The 19,253-nt window shown below is 42.4% G+C and overlaps 1 protein-coding gene across 2 annotated transcripts; it reads right to left on the bottom strand.

Annotated features, from left to right (window-relative positions):
* Positions 1-242: 242 nt before the first annotated feature.
* LOC143336677 (palmitoyltransferase ZDHHC14-like) lies at positions 243-19,211 on the bottom strand. 2 transcript variants are annotated; one of them, XR_013078541.1, is made up of 10 exons: positions 18,598-19,211; positions 15,052-15,212; positions 12,444-12,587; positions 11,791-11,928; positions 8,819-8,867; positions 7,616-7,718; positions 7,294-7,403; positions 4,760-4,868; positions 2,694-4,427; positions 243-2,567 (listed from the first exon to the last, which is right to left on the bottom strand). XR_013078541.1 is itself a non-coding variant. In XM_076756945.1 (9 exons), the coding sequence occupies exons 1-9, from the start codon at positions 18,885-18,887 to the stop codon at positions 3,990-3,992; spliced, it is 1,542 nt and encodes a 513-aa protein (XP_076613060.1). In that variant the 5' UTR covers positions 18,888-19,211; the 3' UTR covers positions 243-3,989. The 2 variants fall into 2 exon arrangements, 1 of the variants encoding a protein (XP_076613060.1); XM_076756945.1 differs by having other exon boundaries at positions 243-4,427.
* Between the last annotated feature and the right edge of the window lie 42 nt (positions 19,212-19,253).

The following is a 19,253-nucleotide window of genomic DNA, read 5'->3' as shown; positions in this document are numbered from 1 at the left end:
CTTTGGGAAATCAACCACAAAGTCTGTAAATCTACGTCACACTGTTGCCACCTAGCGACCGGGAAGAACATCTGGGATAACGCAAAGGTTTTTGGCGCAATCCCTCCTGTATTTGTGAATCAACAAGCACTTTTGCTTGTAAATATGAAATATATAAAAAACAATTCTTTGTTGTTGGTATGTTGGCCACCCTAAACCTGATTTATGGTTTAAACTACAAAGACAGAGACTCTTGCTTTGAAAAAGTGTGTTTTATTGAAATCCACAGTTGTTAATGTGACAGCTGGATGTGGAGGAGAAATTCTTGGCACAAAACTACAATCTGTGCACATGTTTTTTCTTCATTATTCTTAAACTGAATGCAAAGTGACACACAGGCTGGATGTTTTCAATCATCCAATCACCAGCGTGAAGACAACATCATGAGAGATTCACAAAGTCCTGCAGCCTCCGGCGTCCTGTCAACATCAGCACATCAAAGTCCACCGTTTCTGCCTTCAGCTGCACCACAACTTTAAAACTGCCCTGCAGTTTTGTCTAAAATTCCCAGAAGGCAGCGCTCAGGTGAGCGTTCATTACCTGTCATAAGAAAGATCAGAACCAGTGTTTTTTTCCCTGCAGCAAGTAAAAAAAAACCCCATACGTCAGTGATTATTTTCAATTTATCTAAGCTTCATGCGTCACTGCTGGGAAGATACAGATCTTATATTAAAGAAAATAAAAAATAAGGCATTTATCATTTTTAATTAAATCTCACATTGCTGACAGCTGCCACAGGGTTTCTGCAGGGTTCACCAAACTAACTGTAAGACCTTTAAGACCACTAGAATTCAATACCTGGAAAACCAGAAAGGGCAATAAGGCCTACAATTATTTACTAAGTACATGAATTTCTCTATATTTATGCTTCATTTTTGTCAGTACTTCCCAGCTGTACATAGCAATGATTCCTAGCAATATAATTAATCAGCTAATGTGACCTGGAGGAAGAAATGGAAGGATTTTATTGTTAAAATCAACACTGCATCACTATCAGTCAATGACCATCATAGCTAATGTTACTGTCTCATATTAATATTCAAAACCATGTGAAACATTTAAATACTCTCTAGGCCATTATTTTTAGGGAACTTGATGCAAAGCCTTGTAAGACTTTTGAAGACCTGCAGATCTCCTGTGTTCATTTATGGAGTGTTTATCTTCACTCTTCACCTCTTCAGCTCTGAGTTTCCCCTGAAATGTTCTTTCAACACAGTTTCCACACAAGCGATGATTATTTTGGTTACCAACTAATCTGTGAGACTAAAAAACAAACATAGTCTCCAACTGTTTATATTTTGATTTTTTGTATTTTTTTTCTAACTGTTAACTGTTCAATTATTGTCTGAGAAACACTGAATCATATATTCATTTATTTAATTAAAAGCAGTAGATGTGTACAGTTTCCTGGGGGTCATTTGTTAGAAAAAGTATCATCATGAAATCAACAAATTGTGCACAAACTGTGACACCAATGACAAACTACAGCATGTAGAATAAGTGTCTGACCTTCAGTACAAAAGCAGGGGATTAAAATCTTTTACCCTTTTATGTGATGTGATGCAGCATTTAACTGTCAAAGCAGCTGAATGAAAACACGAACTGAGAATAATTAAAATATTATGAAATCCCACATTCTGTATGTAGAGGCTGAAAACAGCCAAGTCACAGCCTGTTAGATTGTTAAAGCATGAAACATCTACTGGGCCGATCGCCTTTAGAACTTTAAAAGTAAAGTTTAAAAGTAAAGTTTGTGAGTTTGAACAGCGTTGGAGCTTCAGGTGGATCCATCAGAGCTCAGGCCCGGTCACACCAGAAAGTGGGAAAGTGAATTTAATCCATCTTTGCCAAACATTTGGTCTTGAAGTTCGGTGTCATAGCGACTGTACTCGCAGGGCTGCTGCTAGCTGCTGAGCTAATCGCCAGCCAGCAGGGCTAACAGCAGAAGCAGCCTGTCTCCCAGGAATTACATTCATACAGCACAGAATTGTTTTCCAAATTATGTTGTGGTGTAAAAAATAAGCACTAACGTCGTGGTTTTGGCTAAATGTTAATAAACAGGTAACATGTCAAGTCACTGCTGACATTAACCAAGAGCTGAGAGTCTAAACAGAACCATAACAATAATGCTAAAAATGCTACAAGCGGAAAAAGTATTGCAGATATTTATATATATCAGATACTTTGGTGCAAAACAAATGAAGTAAGTAGTCAGTGAATATTTACGTTCAGTATCAACATTTTTGCAATTTTCCACAAACGAACAGTTTCCTCATTAGAACAGCTAGTGAAGTTTAGCTTTTCCAAATTATCTGCATATAGCAATTAATAATAACTTCTAGAAGACAGAGCTGCTTGGAGATTCTCTCTGTTTTGTCTGACATTTGTTCATAATTGTTCATTATTTTATTTAATAAAAAGTTACTGAGGAGGGAAAATAAAGTTCTCTAAGCTAATGAGCTTGCTAACGGTCAGTCAGTAACTTGTTGCTGTGTAGCTTAGCTCAGTGGCTAAGTGTCCACAGTTTACTAACATCATGATGACTTCCTGTCTCCCAACTCTGTATAAATAATAATTTAATAAAACTGGAAGGTGAAACACAGCTAACAAAGTCCGACACCTTCCTCCATTTTGGGCTCTCTGTTTGGGCCAACTAATCCCAGCTGAGATGAAGTGAAATTTTGGCGTTTTGGTGTGACTGGGCCTTTAAAGAGGTGAACTCCTACTGAACCTCTGGCAGTGTTGTCGCTTTGCTCAAAACAAACAGGTTGTCTCAGGTCTGCAGGTGTTTTTGGGAAACTCAGTCTTACATTTGTCCCCAGACTCAAATGAAAACCTGAGGATTCACACCAGGTTGGCGAGCTCCTCCGAGAATAACAGTCAGTCCTCTTCATTCCACAGAAACATTGGAAAATGACTCCACCTCTGGATCTGTCAGAAAGAAAGAGTCCGTCATTTTGACTTTGGTCCTGGACCCGGTCCGACTGCGGCTGAAGGTGGACGCCGTTTGGCACCGGAGTACTTTAGCTTATTCTGGATAAAATGTTTATTGTTTATAGCAGGAAACAAGACCACAGAGGAGCATGAAAGAGGGAGCAGGAGGGATTCTGTAGGAGTCACAGCAGATGGAGGAGGTGAACAAGGACAAAATATGGCTTTGGTCCTGCAGAAAACACTGAAAATGAAACAGTGGAACAGGGCATCCTGAACATTTCAGAGTTTTTGCTCCTTCCATCTTCTGTAAAACAAAAAGAAAACAGCTGATTTTGCCTCCTCACTTGCTTTCAGATTAATTTTTCTGGACTTTCTTTGCTTCCAGTGTTTGTTTATTCTCTGGACGCTGGCGTCTACATTTGTTCTATTTTTGTTTAAAACCTCCTGGAGTCCATCAACCCTTCTCTGAATCCACTGAGCATGTTCTATTTATAGCGACAACTTTATTTATATCTCATGTGAAGACAAACCAAGAGAAAAAATCTGAAAGTGCTGATATCAAACACTCACACAATGTTTTCCAAACTTTCAATTATTAATGTTATTAATACTTCAAAACAAGTTGGGATAAAATCACATGTAAACAGACTATTTTCTAGTTTAATTTCTTTTTTTTCTGCTGTATTTGAGTGTATAAACAGTAGTTTTCACGACCCTCAGCTGTTCTATAATAATATTTCATGTGATTATTACTGAAGATTTGTAATTTTTTGCAGTTGCCCGTGTCATTTTACTTGTATTTGGGTTTCTTGGCAGCTGTATACTTTGTGACGAAACTAATGCAGAGAAGGTCAGCAGCTGGACTCCAGAGAGTTTTAAAAACCACCAGACTTAATGTTTGTCTAATGTAATGAAAATTAATCAGGTGTTTGGAAACATGAACGCGGACGTGACGAGCTCAGGTCTGACGTCATGAGTCAAACAGGGGTTAAATTAAAGAAATGTGGTCGTTTGGCTCAGACAGAGCTGAGTTTCACCAGCCCTCTGACAGAGTCCTCGTGCAGAGCGTCCTGACTGGCAGGGTCGTACAGGGTGGTGGGGGTGGGGACAGGTAGGTGTGGGTGGAGGTGCAGGTGGGCGGGGCAGGGCAGGGCACCCTGTGGGGTGGTGCAGGGCGTCTCCTCCGGGCTGACGAAGTGGTGGTGGTGGTGGTGATGATGGTGGTGGAGGTGGTGGGCACAGTGAGAGTCGGTGGTGGCGTCCCTCAGGGTCAGGACGTCTCCCCCGCAGGATGGAAGGGAGGGCTGGGAGGGGGCCAGGTAGGCGCAGGGGCCCCCCAGTGTGGTGGTCTTCCCTGGCAGAGGGGCCAGAACCACGGGGTCACTGTGGAGCAGAGGGGTGGCTGCAGCCTGCAGGACAAACTTGGTGCTCTGGATGCACTGATCCTGATCACACTGAGGAGGAAGATTTAAAGGAAGGAAAGTCAGCGATCTGCTCGTCAAAGGGAAACACGTCCTGTGGTGAGTCCTGATCTTGTGTCACAAATCATCCGTGTGTCTGGGTGAAGTATTCAGCTCCAGATGTTTGATAACTTCTCACAGAGCTGTGATCTACTGTAGCTGGAGAGCTAACCGCTAACACGCTATCCACCTGGGAGATCCTAAGGCTAATCAGTCACACATCTTTCTGTTTTCTCTGCACTGTAGCTTCTCTTCAGAGGTTTTTTCCTCCATTTTTTGATAATTTATATAAAACATAAAATTGATATTGATCCATGTGATCCTACCATGTGACTGCGGAGCTGAGTGGATGCGTAGCTGCCGCCGCCGGTCCCATTGGACTGGGAGACGGTTTGTGGTGAGTCAGACTGGATCAGACCTCTCCTGTCAATCAAACTGGGACCCAGACAGAGAGAGATGTCACTTTACAGAAAAAAATGGATCTCAGTGATTACACTCAAATTCAAGCTTTGCTGGCATGTTGTTCTGATATAAAAGAACATATATTCCCACAACATACAAATACGAAGGAATACACGGAGAAGCAGTGATATAAAGTGCATGGAATCAAACTACTAGTTACTGATATAACTTAGTTCTGTGCATTAATGTGCAACTAATTACAGACATTTAGTGAAACTGACAGAAGCTACGAGCTCACAGTAGCCTCATGACTCCCAAATAACACAACAAAGGTCATTTTTACTCAAATCAAACATGCACTGACTCCACGGGGTCAAAGCATCATGGGACACAACCAAACTTCGGCGCTCACATGTTGATTGACAGTGAAATGGACCAATCAGTGTGCTAATTACACCGGCGTTCTGCTGGGACTTACAGGGTTTTAATGTGACGTCTGGATCTTCGGACATCTCAAATTATTTCTCACACTTCAAAACTCCTTTGCTACCTGACCTAAAAAAAGCCCTTTTATGTGTGTGTGAGTGTGTGTGAGTGTGTGTGTGTGTGTGTGTGTGTGTGTGTGTGTGTGTGTGTCTGCAGATGGATCTCACCACCTGTCGTCCTGTACACTCGGGGTGTCAGCAGGTGGAACCAACATGTTAATAAGCTGTCAACACTGTGACACACACACACACACACACACACACACACACACACACACACACACACCAGCTGGTGGCGGTCTACCAAGCAGACTGTGTAATGAATCAGTATCCATATGTTCAGCCCTGAAAAACAAACATCTCCTCCACCTTCATCGATCACATCTTCCTCCTCTGCTGACACATGCTCTTATTTTGAAAAATCCAGCTCTCTCATGTCCCCCCCAAAGGCAGCTCGCTCTCTGTCCTCCATCATCACGCGACCACTGAAGTGTTTTGTCTTATCCTTGTCAGGCTGTCCGGTCACATCAGAGAGCTCCTGCCAGCCCTCATCAATCAATCCAAAATCAATAATCAAACAGGCTTTTTTCTGTTTGCCAGGCCTGGACACAGCTGGCAGGAAGCAGATAAGTGATCCAAGTCTGTTTAGATCCGAGGAGCAAGGAATAGTTGAAATCAATATCACAATATATATATCACATCAATATATATACACCATATGGCCATAAGTATGTGGACAGACCAGAAGAGTGGAGGCCATTACTGCAGCACATTAATGAACATGGTGTCCACATACTTTTGGCATGCAGTGTTTATTAAAATGGAACTTCACCTCTGATCCTACGCTCTGTTCTCAGAACCAAACCTCATTTAATTTTTGCTTAACTTTGCTCCCATTAAATCTGAGAGCAGCCAACTGAAACAGCCTGAATCAGCTGCTTTGAGGATGCCGTACACTGTGTTGGCAAAGAGTCTCCGAATCACCAGCCAGGTCTAGAGATGGATCATATATTTCCTCCTGTGATGATGATATATGACAGACAGGCTCTGTGGATGGAAACATAAGAGCTGACGAAGGCTGAAAGCAGATATGATTCTTCTCTGCGCGAGATGAATTGTAGAAACTGCAGCGATCCGTAGTCTGACTTTGATTGTTTTTTTGATTAATTTTGCAGCTCGGTTCGTTGGCAACGAGGGAGACCGGCGATACCAGGGGAGGAGAAGAGCCAGCTGAGGGGAGAGAAACTGTACTCAGAGAAGGAGAGGAGGAGGGAAAGGAGTGTAATTACTTCCAGGAAGGTCTCAGCTGAAAACTGTCCTCATTAAACACAGAAACACACAGTCTGCTGAGAGGGGAGGAGGAGGAGGAGGAAGAAAAAATGAAGTAGATATGAAGGCAAGCATGAGAGAGAGCTGTGAGGGACGTGATAAAAGGCAGATTCAGCTGTTTTCAACAGGTTTGATAACCAGCTAACTAGTTAAAGCAAACAAGGAAGCAGACAGGACGACAGCAGGAACGAGCGACGATGAATCTGTGAAGTGCAAAGAAAACGTGTTTGATTTTTTTAACTTTGGCAGCATGTAGGCAGTGTGACCTCTGAGTGAGGTCAAAGTTAAAGTCTAACCAGGCAGCAGCATAACTTGTTCCTCTAAAATAGGCTAAATATACATTATCTGCATTTTTGTTTAATTCGTTTAATTAAGACTAAGAATCTACAGCCATGCTAGTGAGTCTGTGTGAGGATATACTTGCTAAGCTAAATGCTAACATTACCAAACATGATCACAGCGACAATGCTAACATGCTAATGGTTCAACATGACCACAGTCATTAGGATGCATCATTCTGGAATCATGGATATTGGTAACAACTGTGTGTGGCCAATCTGATCAGGTCTGAGTTTAGGCCTGGGTTTAGTGCTGAGTTCTCTGAGCTGAGTCCTGAGTTTAGTGCTGCAGAGCATGCTACTGACCTGGGAGGCAGAGGTCCACACAGAGCAGCACAGCAGTTGGTCAGGATGTTCCCGTAGCTGTAGGGGTTGTAGTTATCCTTCCCTCGCTTGGTGGACCAGGATCCTTTAATCTGGACCAGGACCAGACCAGAACCAGACCACGACAGAAACAGAGAGTGTGTGTCGGTTCGTTTCATCAGAACCATTAAATGTAACGTTCAGATCAAGGCTACACATTCTTTTTCTAGAGACAGCTACAACAGAGAAGCTGTCTCTTCCTGGTCCTCCTGGAGTCCTCTACGGTCCTCCTGGTGGTCCTGGGACCACAGCTTTGTATACTCACATCCTCGTTGGTGGTCTGGTTGGAGCTGATCAGGTAGGTGTGGAACCCCGACAGACCGACAATGGACCAGACGGAGAAGAAACACACCACCACCTCCAGGACGGTGCAGAACAGAGTCAAGGACAAACTTTTGTTCAGATGTTACAGTGACTCAAAGATTTCAGAAGACTTTAAGAATAATATAATATTCATCGTTTTTGAGTCTGCATTGAATCCCATCACTCCCAGAGGGCCCACGCAGGGACACCTGAATCATAGCTGAACTCATGTCCCCTAAACTAAACAGAATAACTTCTGTATATGTACAATCATCCTGATGAGGTGAGGTTTTGGAGACACGCCATCAGTTCTGGGTGATGTTCTCAAAACCAAAATATCGAAATAAAGAAAATCACTAATCGTGAATGACGGTTCTTCATGAAGATGATTTCTCCAGGGACTTGATGTATTTTTGATTTTTCTTTCTTTCTTTGTTCCTCTCCCTTACTTTACCGTCATCCCTTTAATGTGAGTCTCACACTTTGTGCCTGGTGGAACACCGAGACGAGTGAGCTGCGATCGACGCTAATAACCAGAGGAAGGACGGCAGTCGACTAAAGCAGAAACGAACAGAAAACATCAGACAGAGAAGAGAGTGAAGAAGCTGCTGGAGCTGAATGTAAATGTGGCCCTCGGAGCGTGCGACAGAAGTTTGACCTTGGCAATGCATTATGGGGCATATTGACCTGTGGTCGGTGACTGCGTCAGAGTCATTGATTTATCAGAAACACACACTCACACACACACACACACACACACACACACATTATCAACCTACAGAGAGCGAGCGGAGGAGTGTATGAGGGGTAATTAGTGCCTCTTGATTTTCTGTGTCAGCTCTGAACAGGATGTGTGAGGATAAATGAATGTGTTGTGTTGTTGTGGTGACACCAAGACAAACAGCATGACCACATATGACCACACACACTAATGCTGCCTTCCAGACAACTCGGGAACTTCCAACCTCCTGCTGGAAGGTAGCAGCTTTCAGCTGCGAAATTCCGACCTCCGACTCGGACTGGAACGCAGCACTAATGCGTCCGTAAACACGAGCATGAGTGGAAAGTGTGGATTATTTATGTGCATGAATTTACTGGACGAGAGGTCTAAATGAAGCTTCATGGTCGCACGAGTCCATCCAGCCTTTAAACAGTGAAAGGATATCTGGCCGGGCTGTCTTTGAGCGCGCTCAGGAAACCCGTCCGGTTCGATCCTGCAGAGGGACAGAACGTCTGTTTAGGTTATAGACCAGAAAAATACTAACAACACTCCCAAAACTCAATATTGTCTAATTACCCAGCATACAACAGGACATCTGATGAGCTTTTACAGGGTTCTGCTGTGCTAAAGCTTCTCAGATAGGCCTAAACGTATCAGCAAGAACATTTCTCACTCCCTCCATTTTCACAGAAGAGTCAAATTTCTCACTGAGCTGATTTAAAAAGGAATAAAAAAGCAGAAGAAAAAGCAGATCTGCTTTAAAATAGAGGGATGTTGCTCATTGTGGCTGTGATTATGACTGGAGTCGGGATGAAAAATGACCCACATACGAGCTCCGGATGGGATTAAAATTTAAAAGGTAATATAAGGAAATTAACTCCCACGTCCACTAGAGTCTGAATGAGGCTTAAAACTGATTTCTTTGCCTCCAACAGTGTCCACGGATCTCAAGATGTTCTGCTATTGTCCTGTTGGTGGCACTCGAGGAAACGTCAGGAGGTCACCAAAATCAGGAGGACCATGAACACCCACAGTGAATTCAGTGCTGAACTGGTCGTTATTTTCTTTGAAGCTGCTCGTCACGGACCAGCACGTGAGACGGGACAACAAGCGTGAGCGCCGCCAGCAACGAGGCTTCCAGGAGACTGCATTCCAACAGATCTCTAAATTTATATCTTGTAGATCAAAATCACGACGCTCTGCTGGATCTTTTTATAGCTCTGCTGCTAAAAACAGAAAACAAGCAGCGCAGTGTTGAGAGGAAGACACGGGTTTATCTCAGACAGTCTGCTGGTTGTTAGTTTGAATCTGAGGCAGCCCGAGGCTCCAGCGTCTTGACTGTTCAGACCTGCAGGGCAGGAAAACAACATCAGCAGCCTCAACGCAGAGAATTAGGTCAATGACGCGTGACGGGGAAGAAGCAGGCAGGCCATTTTAGATCCAGAAACACAAAATCAATGATCAGTTTCAAACTTCCTTCCAGGCAGCTATGGATTGGATCAACCTGCAGAGAGAGATAATGCATCCATGGAAAAGGTTGGACGACAGAGAGATTAACTTTTATCTGATTAAAAACACGGATTACATGATTTTCTCTCTGTTGCAGAGGAGGTGGAAGTGTTTTAAGGGTGAATAAAACTGGATGGTGACACACAGCTTAATAAGCTAACAAGGTTGGATTTAATTTGCGCCTGTGAATGAATCCACTGATGGCAGCGATTCCGGTGAAATGAACTGATTTTGCCATTTTAAATGCTCAAATGAGTCTTTACAGCGTACGATGGAATAAACACCTTCTGTGTTCCTTCGTACCAGAGAAGGGGAGGATTTATGGTGGAACATTTGAGCACAGATTTATCACCTTTTATTTTTTAAAAAAAGGACCCATCAGCACTCACAGCTTAAGAGACTGTGACCACACAGGGTAAAGAAAACCAGCGCTGGTGTAAAATGTGTAAAAAATATCAGATTACTGAACAAACTGAATAGAAACTGGTGCTTCACAGTGAATCTGGCTCCTCACAGTAATCAGGTTTTTGAGTGTGAACAGTCTGAACCAGCAGAGCCAGTGACGTCTGATCAATCAACGACAGGAAACATGAATGGACTGCGGCCTCAGCCTCTCTCTGACAGCCTGTCAATCACAGGGCGGTGGGCGGGGCCGAGGAGGGTCGATGTCTCATCCATTACACAGATGAGAAGCTGCGGCAAAGCTGCAACACACAAAGGCCTCGATGGAGAGAGCCAGCCGGGGGTTATTCCACGTACTCATCAAAGGTTTCCGAGCAGAAAATAACTCCTACCTGGCCGAGGATCGTCAGAGTGACGCCACAAATTTCACCGACTTTGTTTACTTGTGAAATGACTTCGATCTGTGTTGATAGTTATCAGAGCTGCCAGGAGATAGAGGTCAATGAACTAGACTTGCAGGCAGTCAGTTAATCAATTTGCCAGTCAAAGAAAGCTGATGGATCAGTTGTTTTTGCATTAATCTTGAAAATTTCCAACGTTATCTGGTTCCAGTTAGTGAGGATTTGCTGCTTTTTCTGTTTTATGAGGTTGTAAATAGAATTTCCTTCAGTTTGTTGATTATTTATTAGAATAAATAATGAACATTTGTCATTTTTACATTTCATGAACTGATTGATTAGTCAGTCAATGAAATACCATCAGCAGAATAACTGATAATGAAAATGTTCTCTGGCTTAAAATGTGCTGAGTCATTGTGTAGCTGACAGTATCACATAATACACAGTGACAACAGTACTGCAGAGAAACAAGTGGTGGAGGAAGTATTCAGATCCTTTACTTCAGTAAAAGTACTTATACCACACTGTAAAAACACTATGTTATGGGTAAAAGTCCGACATTTGTAAAAGTAGAAGTGTAATGAGGAAAATGAGCTTAAAGTATTAAAAGTAAAAGTACTCATTCCGCAGCAAAACGGTCCCTGTGACTGTTTTATACATTAACTACGATTCCAAAAAAAGCTGGGATGTCGTGTAAAACATCAATAAGACAGAATGTGATAATTTGCTAATCCTTTTTGACACATACTCAGTCAGAGTTGTGTATCAATAGATAATTATCGCTCATCCATAATGAATGAAAACAGAGAAAATGTGAAATCTCTTCATTGGTTTTTGTGTGAAAAACATTATTTGTAAAGTAACTATGAACTAAAGCTGCCAGACAAATTTAGTGAAGTAAAAAGAACATTTTTTTACTCTGAGATGTAGTACTCAAAATACTCAAGTAAAGTAGAAGTGACTAATATTATACTTAAGTGCAGTACTTGAGGATGCAGTTACATTCAGCACTGCAGTGGAACAGAGAGTGTGAATATAAAGAAATCGATACGTGAATCACAGTGGAAGCTGTGTGTGGAGGAGGTGGTGTCAGGCGGTGTTACTCACTGAGGATGACGTGTGTGATGACAAAGGCGAAGATGAAGATGGTGAGGAAAGAGAGCGAGAGGATGAACAGGTAGAAGAAGCGGTAGTTCCTCCGTCCGACGCAGTTCCCCACCCAGGGACAGTGATGGTCGAAGCGCTCTGAGCGAGGAAACGTTCAAGCTTTATTTTATTATTAAACTGGGATGAAATCAGTCCAAAACTAATAAAATATTTAAAATGAACTGAAACAGAACAAACACTCGTATTTACTGAAGCATTCAAAATCTCATAGTCAAAACATCTCGAAGGGACGAACTCCTGCTGTTTTACTGCAAGTCAGTGTAGCAGCAGTGCTGAAAGAAGTACTCAGAACATTTACTTAAATAAAGGCAGCAATCCCCCATTATAAAAACACTCCTGCATTCATTAATTTACTAAAGTAGAAGAAGTATTTGCAGAAAAATGTCCTTAAAGTACAGACTTTACATATGCACTAAAGAGCTTTTTCATGTTCTTCTAAAGTTTCAGCTAGTTTCAGAGAAAAACTAACTATTCATACCGCTGAGTAGTTTAAAATATAATGCATTATTTCTTATGATGTGGTCCAATGTTTTGTATAAAAACTCTTGATCTTAATCCTAAATCCTAAATTTAGCAGACGCTCTGAGACTGACCGACGCAGTTGTCGCACAGGCTGCAGTGTGATGCTCGAGGAGGTCTGAAGATCTTGCAGGTGAAGCAGTATTTCAGTTTGACCGTCTGCCCGTTGATGAGAACCTCTCTGGTGCGAGGTGGTGGTCTGGAGCATCCTGCAGAGTCTGAGAAACACACAACAAAAACAAACAACACAGTTCAAGTGTTTACTAGCAGAGACACAGCTGCATCAGCGGCATCTCCCATCGTTTCTATGCAGATGATACTCAACTCGATGTCTAAAAATAGAAGACAAACAGAAGTTCTTGTTTCTGCTCCATCCAGTCTGGATTCCTCTTCACCGGCTCCATCGCATTCAGAGTCCAGTTCAAGGTCCTTGTGATCACTTGTAGAGTTCTACAGGGTGAGGCAGCTGTCTACACAGGTGATCTACTGCAGCCATCTGGTCTGATCTGGGTTTGTTGGTTTTCCTTGATCCAGGATTTAAAACTAAAGGAGACTCTGAGATTGTGGCTCCTGGATGCCAGGGTGTTGCTATGCTAACTGCAGTGTTGAAAACTTACTAGCCTATTACAAATACAATATGCTAACCTAATGCTGTGCTAACATTAGCACAAAGCAGAGTGGATGAAATTTGAGTCAAGTCTGAATGTGCCTGAAAGTGCTGAGCCTGACAGTAAATGAGATTACTTCATTGATTGGCTTTTTGTGATCATGCTAATATGCTAACATTAGCATTCAGTTCAAGGCAAAGCTAAGCTTTACACTGATGACAGCTGATCCAAGTAGAGCTGAGCCTCAAGAGTCTGAGATGTCCTAAAATGGCCACCATACAGAGAATAAACCCTTTCATTTAAATTTACCTTTCCTCCGGTGCCACCTTCAGGACAAATTTCTATCTGGATTTAACCCACAAGTAGCAAAGATTGCCAGGATACTTGTGTGGCTGCAGAGTTTCAGTCTCTACCCTGAGGTGAGATTACTTTCAACAATCGGGATCATAAAATCCTCAGCAGCCCTGCAGAGTACGTTCCTGCTCAGTGAGATAAACTGCAGTGTGTAAATTTCATGGAGTTTCTCAGCTGACAGGATTTGCAAAGCCTCCTGGGAGGAAACACGAGCTGCATCACAAACTACACATACAGCATGAACAGACTAGCCGTTTAGCTTCCTACATGGTGGAGTCTCTGAATGTCAGCTCAGATGAGACGGTTTGCTGTTGGTCAGCGGCGTCAACGCCAAAGATTCACCCACGAATAAAATCCTCTGATTGAGGCGAATTCACTGAAATCAATCAATCTCCATGCGACACTGACAGTGAACCAGACAGGAAATGTGCCGCAAAACCAAAAATAGGAGCTAAAAGCTTCACAGAAACACACTTTAGCATTACACAGTTTCCTCTATTGTTAATATACAAGAAAATGAGCATTAATGTCTAATATGTCAACTGTTAGGGTGACTTTGGGAAAAACCTCTTGTCTGTCTTAAGTTTTGTTTGTCAGACAGGAAGTGAGGACGTTGTTTCAAGCTGTGCATCACAGAATAAATTCCTGACCAACATCAGCAGACAAAACACCGTAAAAAATAACCGCCCTCTATTTCTATCCTTCCTCCACATCTCACACACTGAGCTGAGCGCGTCTAACATCCAGCTTCTTCTCCCATATTTGGTCGTTCTCTCAAGCCCCGGCTCTGTGGTGATTGACAGCTCTGTCGCTCCACAGATTCTGTATCCACCGAGGAAATATATAAATAAATAAACAAACAAGAAAAAATAATAAGAGGTTTCTTAAAATAGATCAGAGAGCTTAGACAGTGAAGTTCAGTTTCTGTGGAAACGGCCGATTCGTCGAGATGCATTTCTGACAGAGCGAAGGTCTGAAGCTGAAGAGATGACATGTGACTGAACACACATCTAAACACACGCACACAGCGACTGGAGGAGGTGTGGAGCGACTTCCTGTAATGACTCAGTATCATTAGTGAACAGATTATTCTGCAGTTGATTTTCTTACATCTGATAGGAGCAGAGGCTCAGTGAGTAGAAGTGATGGAGGGAGAGTCTGGATGACTCAATCAGGCAAAAGCAACTGATGATATTTAACAATGACAAAAGTTAAGCTGAGAAAAGTCCACAAGTTTTACTTTGTTCTATCAAAATGAGAAATGAGATTGGTCGAAAGCAACCAAGTACATTTACTCAAGTACAGTAACTTAAGTGCTGAGAGTAGAATTAAGTAGCTTTTTGAATGTCAGACTTTTACTGGGGGTGGAGTACTTTCACATGGTTTTATTGGTACTCTTACTTAAGTAAATGATGTACTAAATATTTCTTCCACCCCTGTCTTCCTCCAACAAAACATCTTCGCTTGAGCTGTTGTTGATGGAGTACTGAGGCAAAACCCAGGGGCCTCCAGTCTACTGGAGCGTACCTGTAAATGTAACTACATGTCAGAGCCACGGAGGTACCACATGGAGACAACAAGTGACGTGATTGGTCAGTTTAGGCTTGTTCTGCTGTCTGCTGGTGGAGTTTGTTGAGTGAAGGAAGCATGAAGGAAGAAAGACCCGTACCAGCAGTTTTCTACATGTGTTTGATGTGTTTGTACGCGTCTCTGTGTTTACCGATTTGCCTCTCCAGGTCGGCAGCCTCCTCCGGCGTGGCTCGGGGCAGAACGCCGGGGTCGGTGAAGCTCGCCCTGAACAGCATCCCCATCACGAAGACGAAGAGGATGCCGCCGATGGCCGGGATGGCCGGGGTCAGGTTGGACGCCAGGAAGGGACAGCTGCACACACAAGCACGGAGACAAATAAACAAAGAGAAGGTCTCAGCTGACCACAGCAGCTCTCGGTTTCAGGACACGATGAAACGACAAATACACCAGAGGCTCAAGTCTTTGCCGTGTTATACTTTGAAACGACGTGTCTGAGGAGACCAGGTTCTTTAAATGTTCACTGTAAATCCATTGGTCATAATCCAGCTAACTGTCAATAAACAGCACTTCTGCAGGTTTCGGCTGAAGGACTTGTTGCCTCCTTTTTCAAACTTTTCAGTGAATCTGTTTCCAAAGGTGTGACTGTATTGTTGTCTTTTAATTTTGTCTGTTCATGTGTTGATTCTCAGATAGTTTGCAGACTTTTTAAAGTCAAATTAAAACACTGCATCTCCTGCCAGTTATGTTTGGTAATTAGCAACTTTTTTAGATGATTTTTTTTTTTTTTTTTTGCTTTTAAAGGAGTTTTAAGTGTCTTAGGGGTAGAATTATGTCTTTTTACTTGTAAATGAGAAATACAAATCACCACGTGGTGTCCAACTGACAGATGTGTGACGCAGATTCCTAACACCTTAAATATGTGGTAAATCCAGTGTTAGGTTTTTCTGTCTCCTGCTGTTACCGTAGTGTTTTGAAAGTTGCAGTGAAGAATGTGGGAGGAATAGAAGAAAATAAACCTTCAGACGTCTTAGCTGTTTGATTTTTTGTTTTTATTTGAGAAGCCATGTTTTTTTTTTTTTTGTTGACTTCATAAAATGTTTCTGAAAAATGTCCTAAAACAGTGAAAAAACATCCATCAGAAACTTCTAAGTGACGTCTACAAATGTCTTGTCAGAGTCACAGAGTGTCAACAAGAAAGCACAATTCAAGCGACTTTACACATAAAACTGCAAAAATTATCAACCTTCAGGAAACAAGAACAGCAAAATAAGATCTAAGAGAGACTCAACACTTCCTGCTGTGATGACTTTTTAGAAGAGGATGTGTTTTTAATCTGTCTGATGTTGGCTTAGATCCGTTCTCATCATGAAATTTGTTCATGGACTTGGTACAACCAGTGAAAACTTCTCACTTGATGCTTCACATACCAGCGACAAAAACCAGTATGTGCTAGCTCACCACTAAAGAAGACAGTCTGCATGAATAACAGAAGACTGGATTTCAAATTAACCTCCACAGTGAGCCAAGAGAGTCAGAAAGAACAAGGAAGAGCTAATCTGGCAGCTCCGTTCTTTTTATATTTTAAAGCAGCACTCCAGGTGAAACGGAAAAACATCAATCATAAGAGAAGATGGAAACATACGCGTGTAATTCAGTACATTTACCTTTGGCAAAGTTAATTTTCACCCATTTAGTAATGACGTGCAGCCCGACTTGTAGATTCTCTGATGAGTCATCAGCAGACATAACTACATCAGCTTTGCTCACAACATTTGATAAATCAAATAAATAATTCATAAAAAACGAAAATAAAAGTGGACCCAAGCAGCTCCCTTGAGGAACACCGCAGGGTAAAGCTGTCATTGAGCCGTTCATTCAGAGTTACTACTTTCCTGTTATCCATGTGTGTCAACCACTGAGGAGTCCTGTGTACTAATACAGTGTTAGTGGAGTACCCTGGTCTATAAGCATGCTGTGCTGATGTAAGTGATCCATCTTTACCGAAATAATTTAGCATTTGACTGAAGATTATATTACTCAGCACAGGGAGTTTGCTAATATATCTACAACTGGAGCCAATGAGCCACGTTTGTGTGAAGGTGTAAATTTAGACTCTTTCCAAAGCTCCTTAAAGCACGAAACAAAAACACTGTTTAAACACTGTTCAGCTACAGAACAGATTCTTTTACAGATTTCTTTTATTTTCACCATAATGCACCAAATTATCGAGCCAAATTCCTTGAATGTAAAAACCTGATTCTATTTCAGATTTTGATTATGCACAATTAGCCACGACATACTCATTCACTTATCGTAATTAGTGATTCATCTTCTGTTGATGGACTAATTGTTTTAGCAGCAGCATCTAATCGTTCCACATTAAACCTGAGGGTGAGTGTCTATTGCTTCGTTGTGGATTCAGATGTGGTTTTCAGGGACCTGGTCTGAGGCTCAGGATCGACTCGTCACCAGGGGAAGCAGCATTCTCAGTGACGTGACGCTCGGAGGGTAAATTTAGCTGTGACGAAGCTTCTGTGGCTGTTTTTGGCTGCAGAGCTGAAACTAACAACCTTTACCTGATCAGGATTGCTCTCATTATAACTGCACACCGCAGACGTCCTGCTTCGTGTGTTTGTTGTCAAGAAATCCTCCGTGACGAATCAGAGAACTGAAGCACAGTGAGGAGAAATCTGCAGAAAACAGCCTGAGGTTCGGTAGAAAAAACTGAAATCACATTCCTGTCAGAGCTGAACTCCCCACCGAGGATACAGAGATCATTTACGCTGTTATATTTAGACATTTCCAGGAATACGGAGGGTTTAATGACCTGAAGAGGACTTCAGATTTGACCCTTAAAATGAAATAAAATCTGCTTGTGACCTGTCATAACAACAGTTGTGATGTTTTTCTTCTCAGATTGCTCCATTTAAAGGATTTTCAGAGGCCTGAAGCAGAGAAGTTTGCAGTATTTTGCAGAGGAAAAAAACTGGAGAAAAGACAGAAAACAGTAAACAGAAATATTGTTCTTTGATCTTCATTTAATCCCAGGAGAAAACCACTCTTTTCCCCCGGATTTCTCACTATAAAAGAGTTTGGCTTTAAAAGCAAACTGTGGATAATGAATCATAACAAGACTTTACATTTACTAAACCATTTCACTAAAATAAATTATGATTTATTATTACAGATTAAGATAAAATAAACTCTTGTGTCCCTCGGGGGGAAATGAAGAAGCCACACAGCACAGTCATTAAAACGAGCTGCACATTTATCAGCTGCATCATTAAAGTAATGAACACATGAATGCATCAATAATTCAAATTAAATGATATATTATTAAGAAATGGGCCATTCTGCATAATGAGTACTTTCATTTCATTTTTATTACATTGAACATATTTTGATATTTCAATGTAGGACTTTTACTAGTACCAGAGTATTTCTACTCTGTGGTATTGATACCTAAGTGAAAGATCTGAGTACTTCTTCCACTGCTGAAAACTTTCTAATCTGATGTCAAAAGAAGACATTGAGAATATTTAAAAATATCTAAAAACAAGAATTAGAAAGTCTACAATAGATACATAAACAAAAACTAGTTGCCAGCAAGGATTTCTCTCCTGGTCTGTAAGTCATTTGGTCCAGGGATTTTCAAACATTAGATATTTCAGATTATTAACCCGTGTGTGTGTGTGTGTGTGTGTGTGTGTGTGTGTGTGTGTGTGTGGCCACTCACTCGAAGGTGAAGAAGAGGCCGCTGGTGAGCAGGATGAGGACCAGGGTCAGGTAGAAGACCCCGGTCTGCCTCGCCATCATGATCCTCCCGCCGCAGTAGAACCGGTTCCTTCCCGGGAACACCTGCCACTTCCTGCGGGGGCTGCGGCTCCTGTGGCCGGGGCAGGACGGCTCTGGTCCCTCGGCGGGGGCCGCGCAGGAGCCGCTGCTGCTGCGGGTGCAGATCTGGTTGTACTGGCCCGGCTGCTGCTGGTGCTGCTGGTCCAGAGACGCATGGTGGATCTGAGACATGTGTCCTCACAGGTGAGCAGACAGGTAAATACTGACGGAAATATTTTAAAATAACAGAGCTGTGCGCGTGCTGCTGCTGGCGTTCAGGCTCTCCAAATGTTCAGTCAGCCCCCTAAATGAATCCTCATGTCAGGGGTTTCTGCCAGGAGCCACGGCAAAAGCACAACCGACATTTTTAATCCAGAATCTTCTGCTTTTATTTTCCAATATTTCGTAAACAAACACCAACTCGTGGTCAGACGCACGCGCGCGGGGGTCCAATATCCAAAAAACACCCCCGCCTCGTGCCCATGCAGCGTCCCTCTCACATAATCCAGCGGTTATATCCGCGTTAATGGGTCCGGTTCTGGACGGGGGAGGGAGCGG

This window comes from Chaetodon auriga, chromosome 18, assembly GCF_051107435.1.
Source record: "Chaetodon auriga isolate fChaAug3 chromosome 18, fChaAug3.hap1, whole genome shotgun sequence".
NCBI classification, from domain to species: domain Eukaryota; kingdom Metazoa; phylum Chordata; class Actinopteri; order Chaetodontiformes; family Chaetodontidae; genus Chaetodon; species Chaetodon auriga.
Note: the sequence above shows the minus strand (reverse complement) of the source record. Positions and strands in the feature narration are given on the sequence as shown.

What these genes read in the sequence shown, in the direction of transcription:
- LOC143336677 (XM_076756945.1), bottom strand. Translation starts at nt 18,887, where the DNA reads ATGTCTCAGATCCACCATGCGTCTCTGGACCAGCAGCACCAGCAGCAG. An exon ending in CCTGTGCGACAACTGCGTCG is followed by an intron (nt 11,929 to 12,443) that starts GTCAGTCTCAGA and finishes TTCCTCGCTCAG; the next exon opens with AGCGCTTCGACCATCACTGT. An exon ending in CTCAAAGACAGCCCGGCCAG is followed by an intron (nt 7,719 to 8,818) that starts ATATCCTTTCAC and finishes TCTGTTCTGCAC; the next exon opens with CGTCCTGGAGGTGGTGGTGT.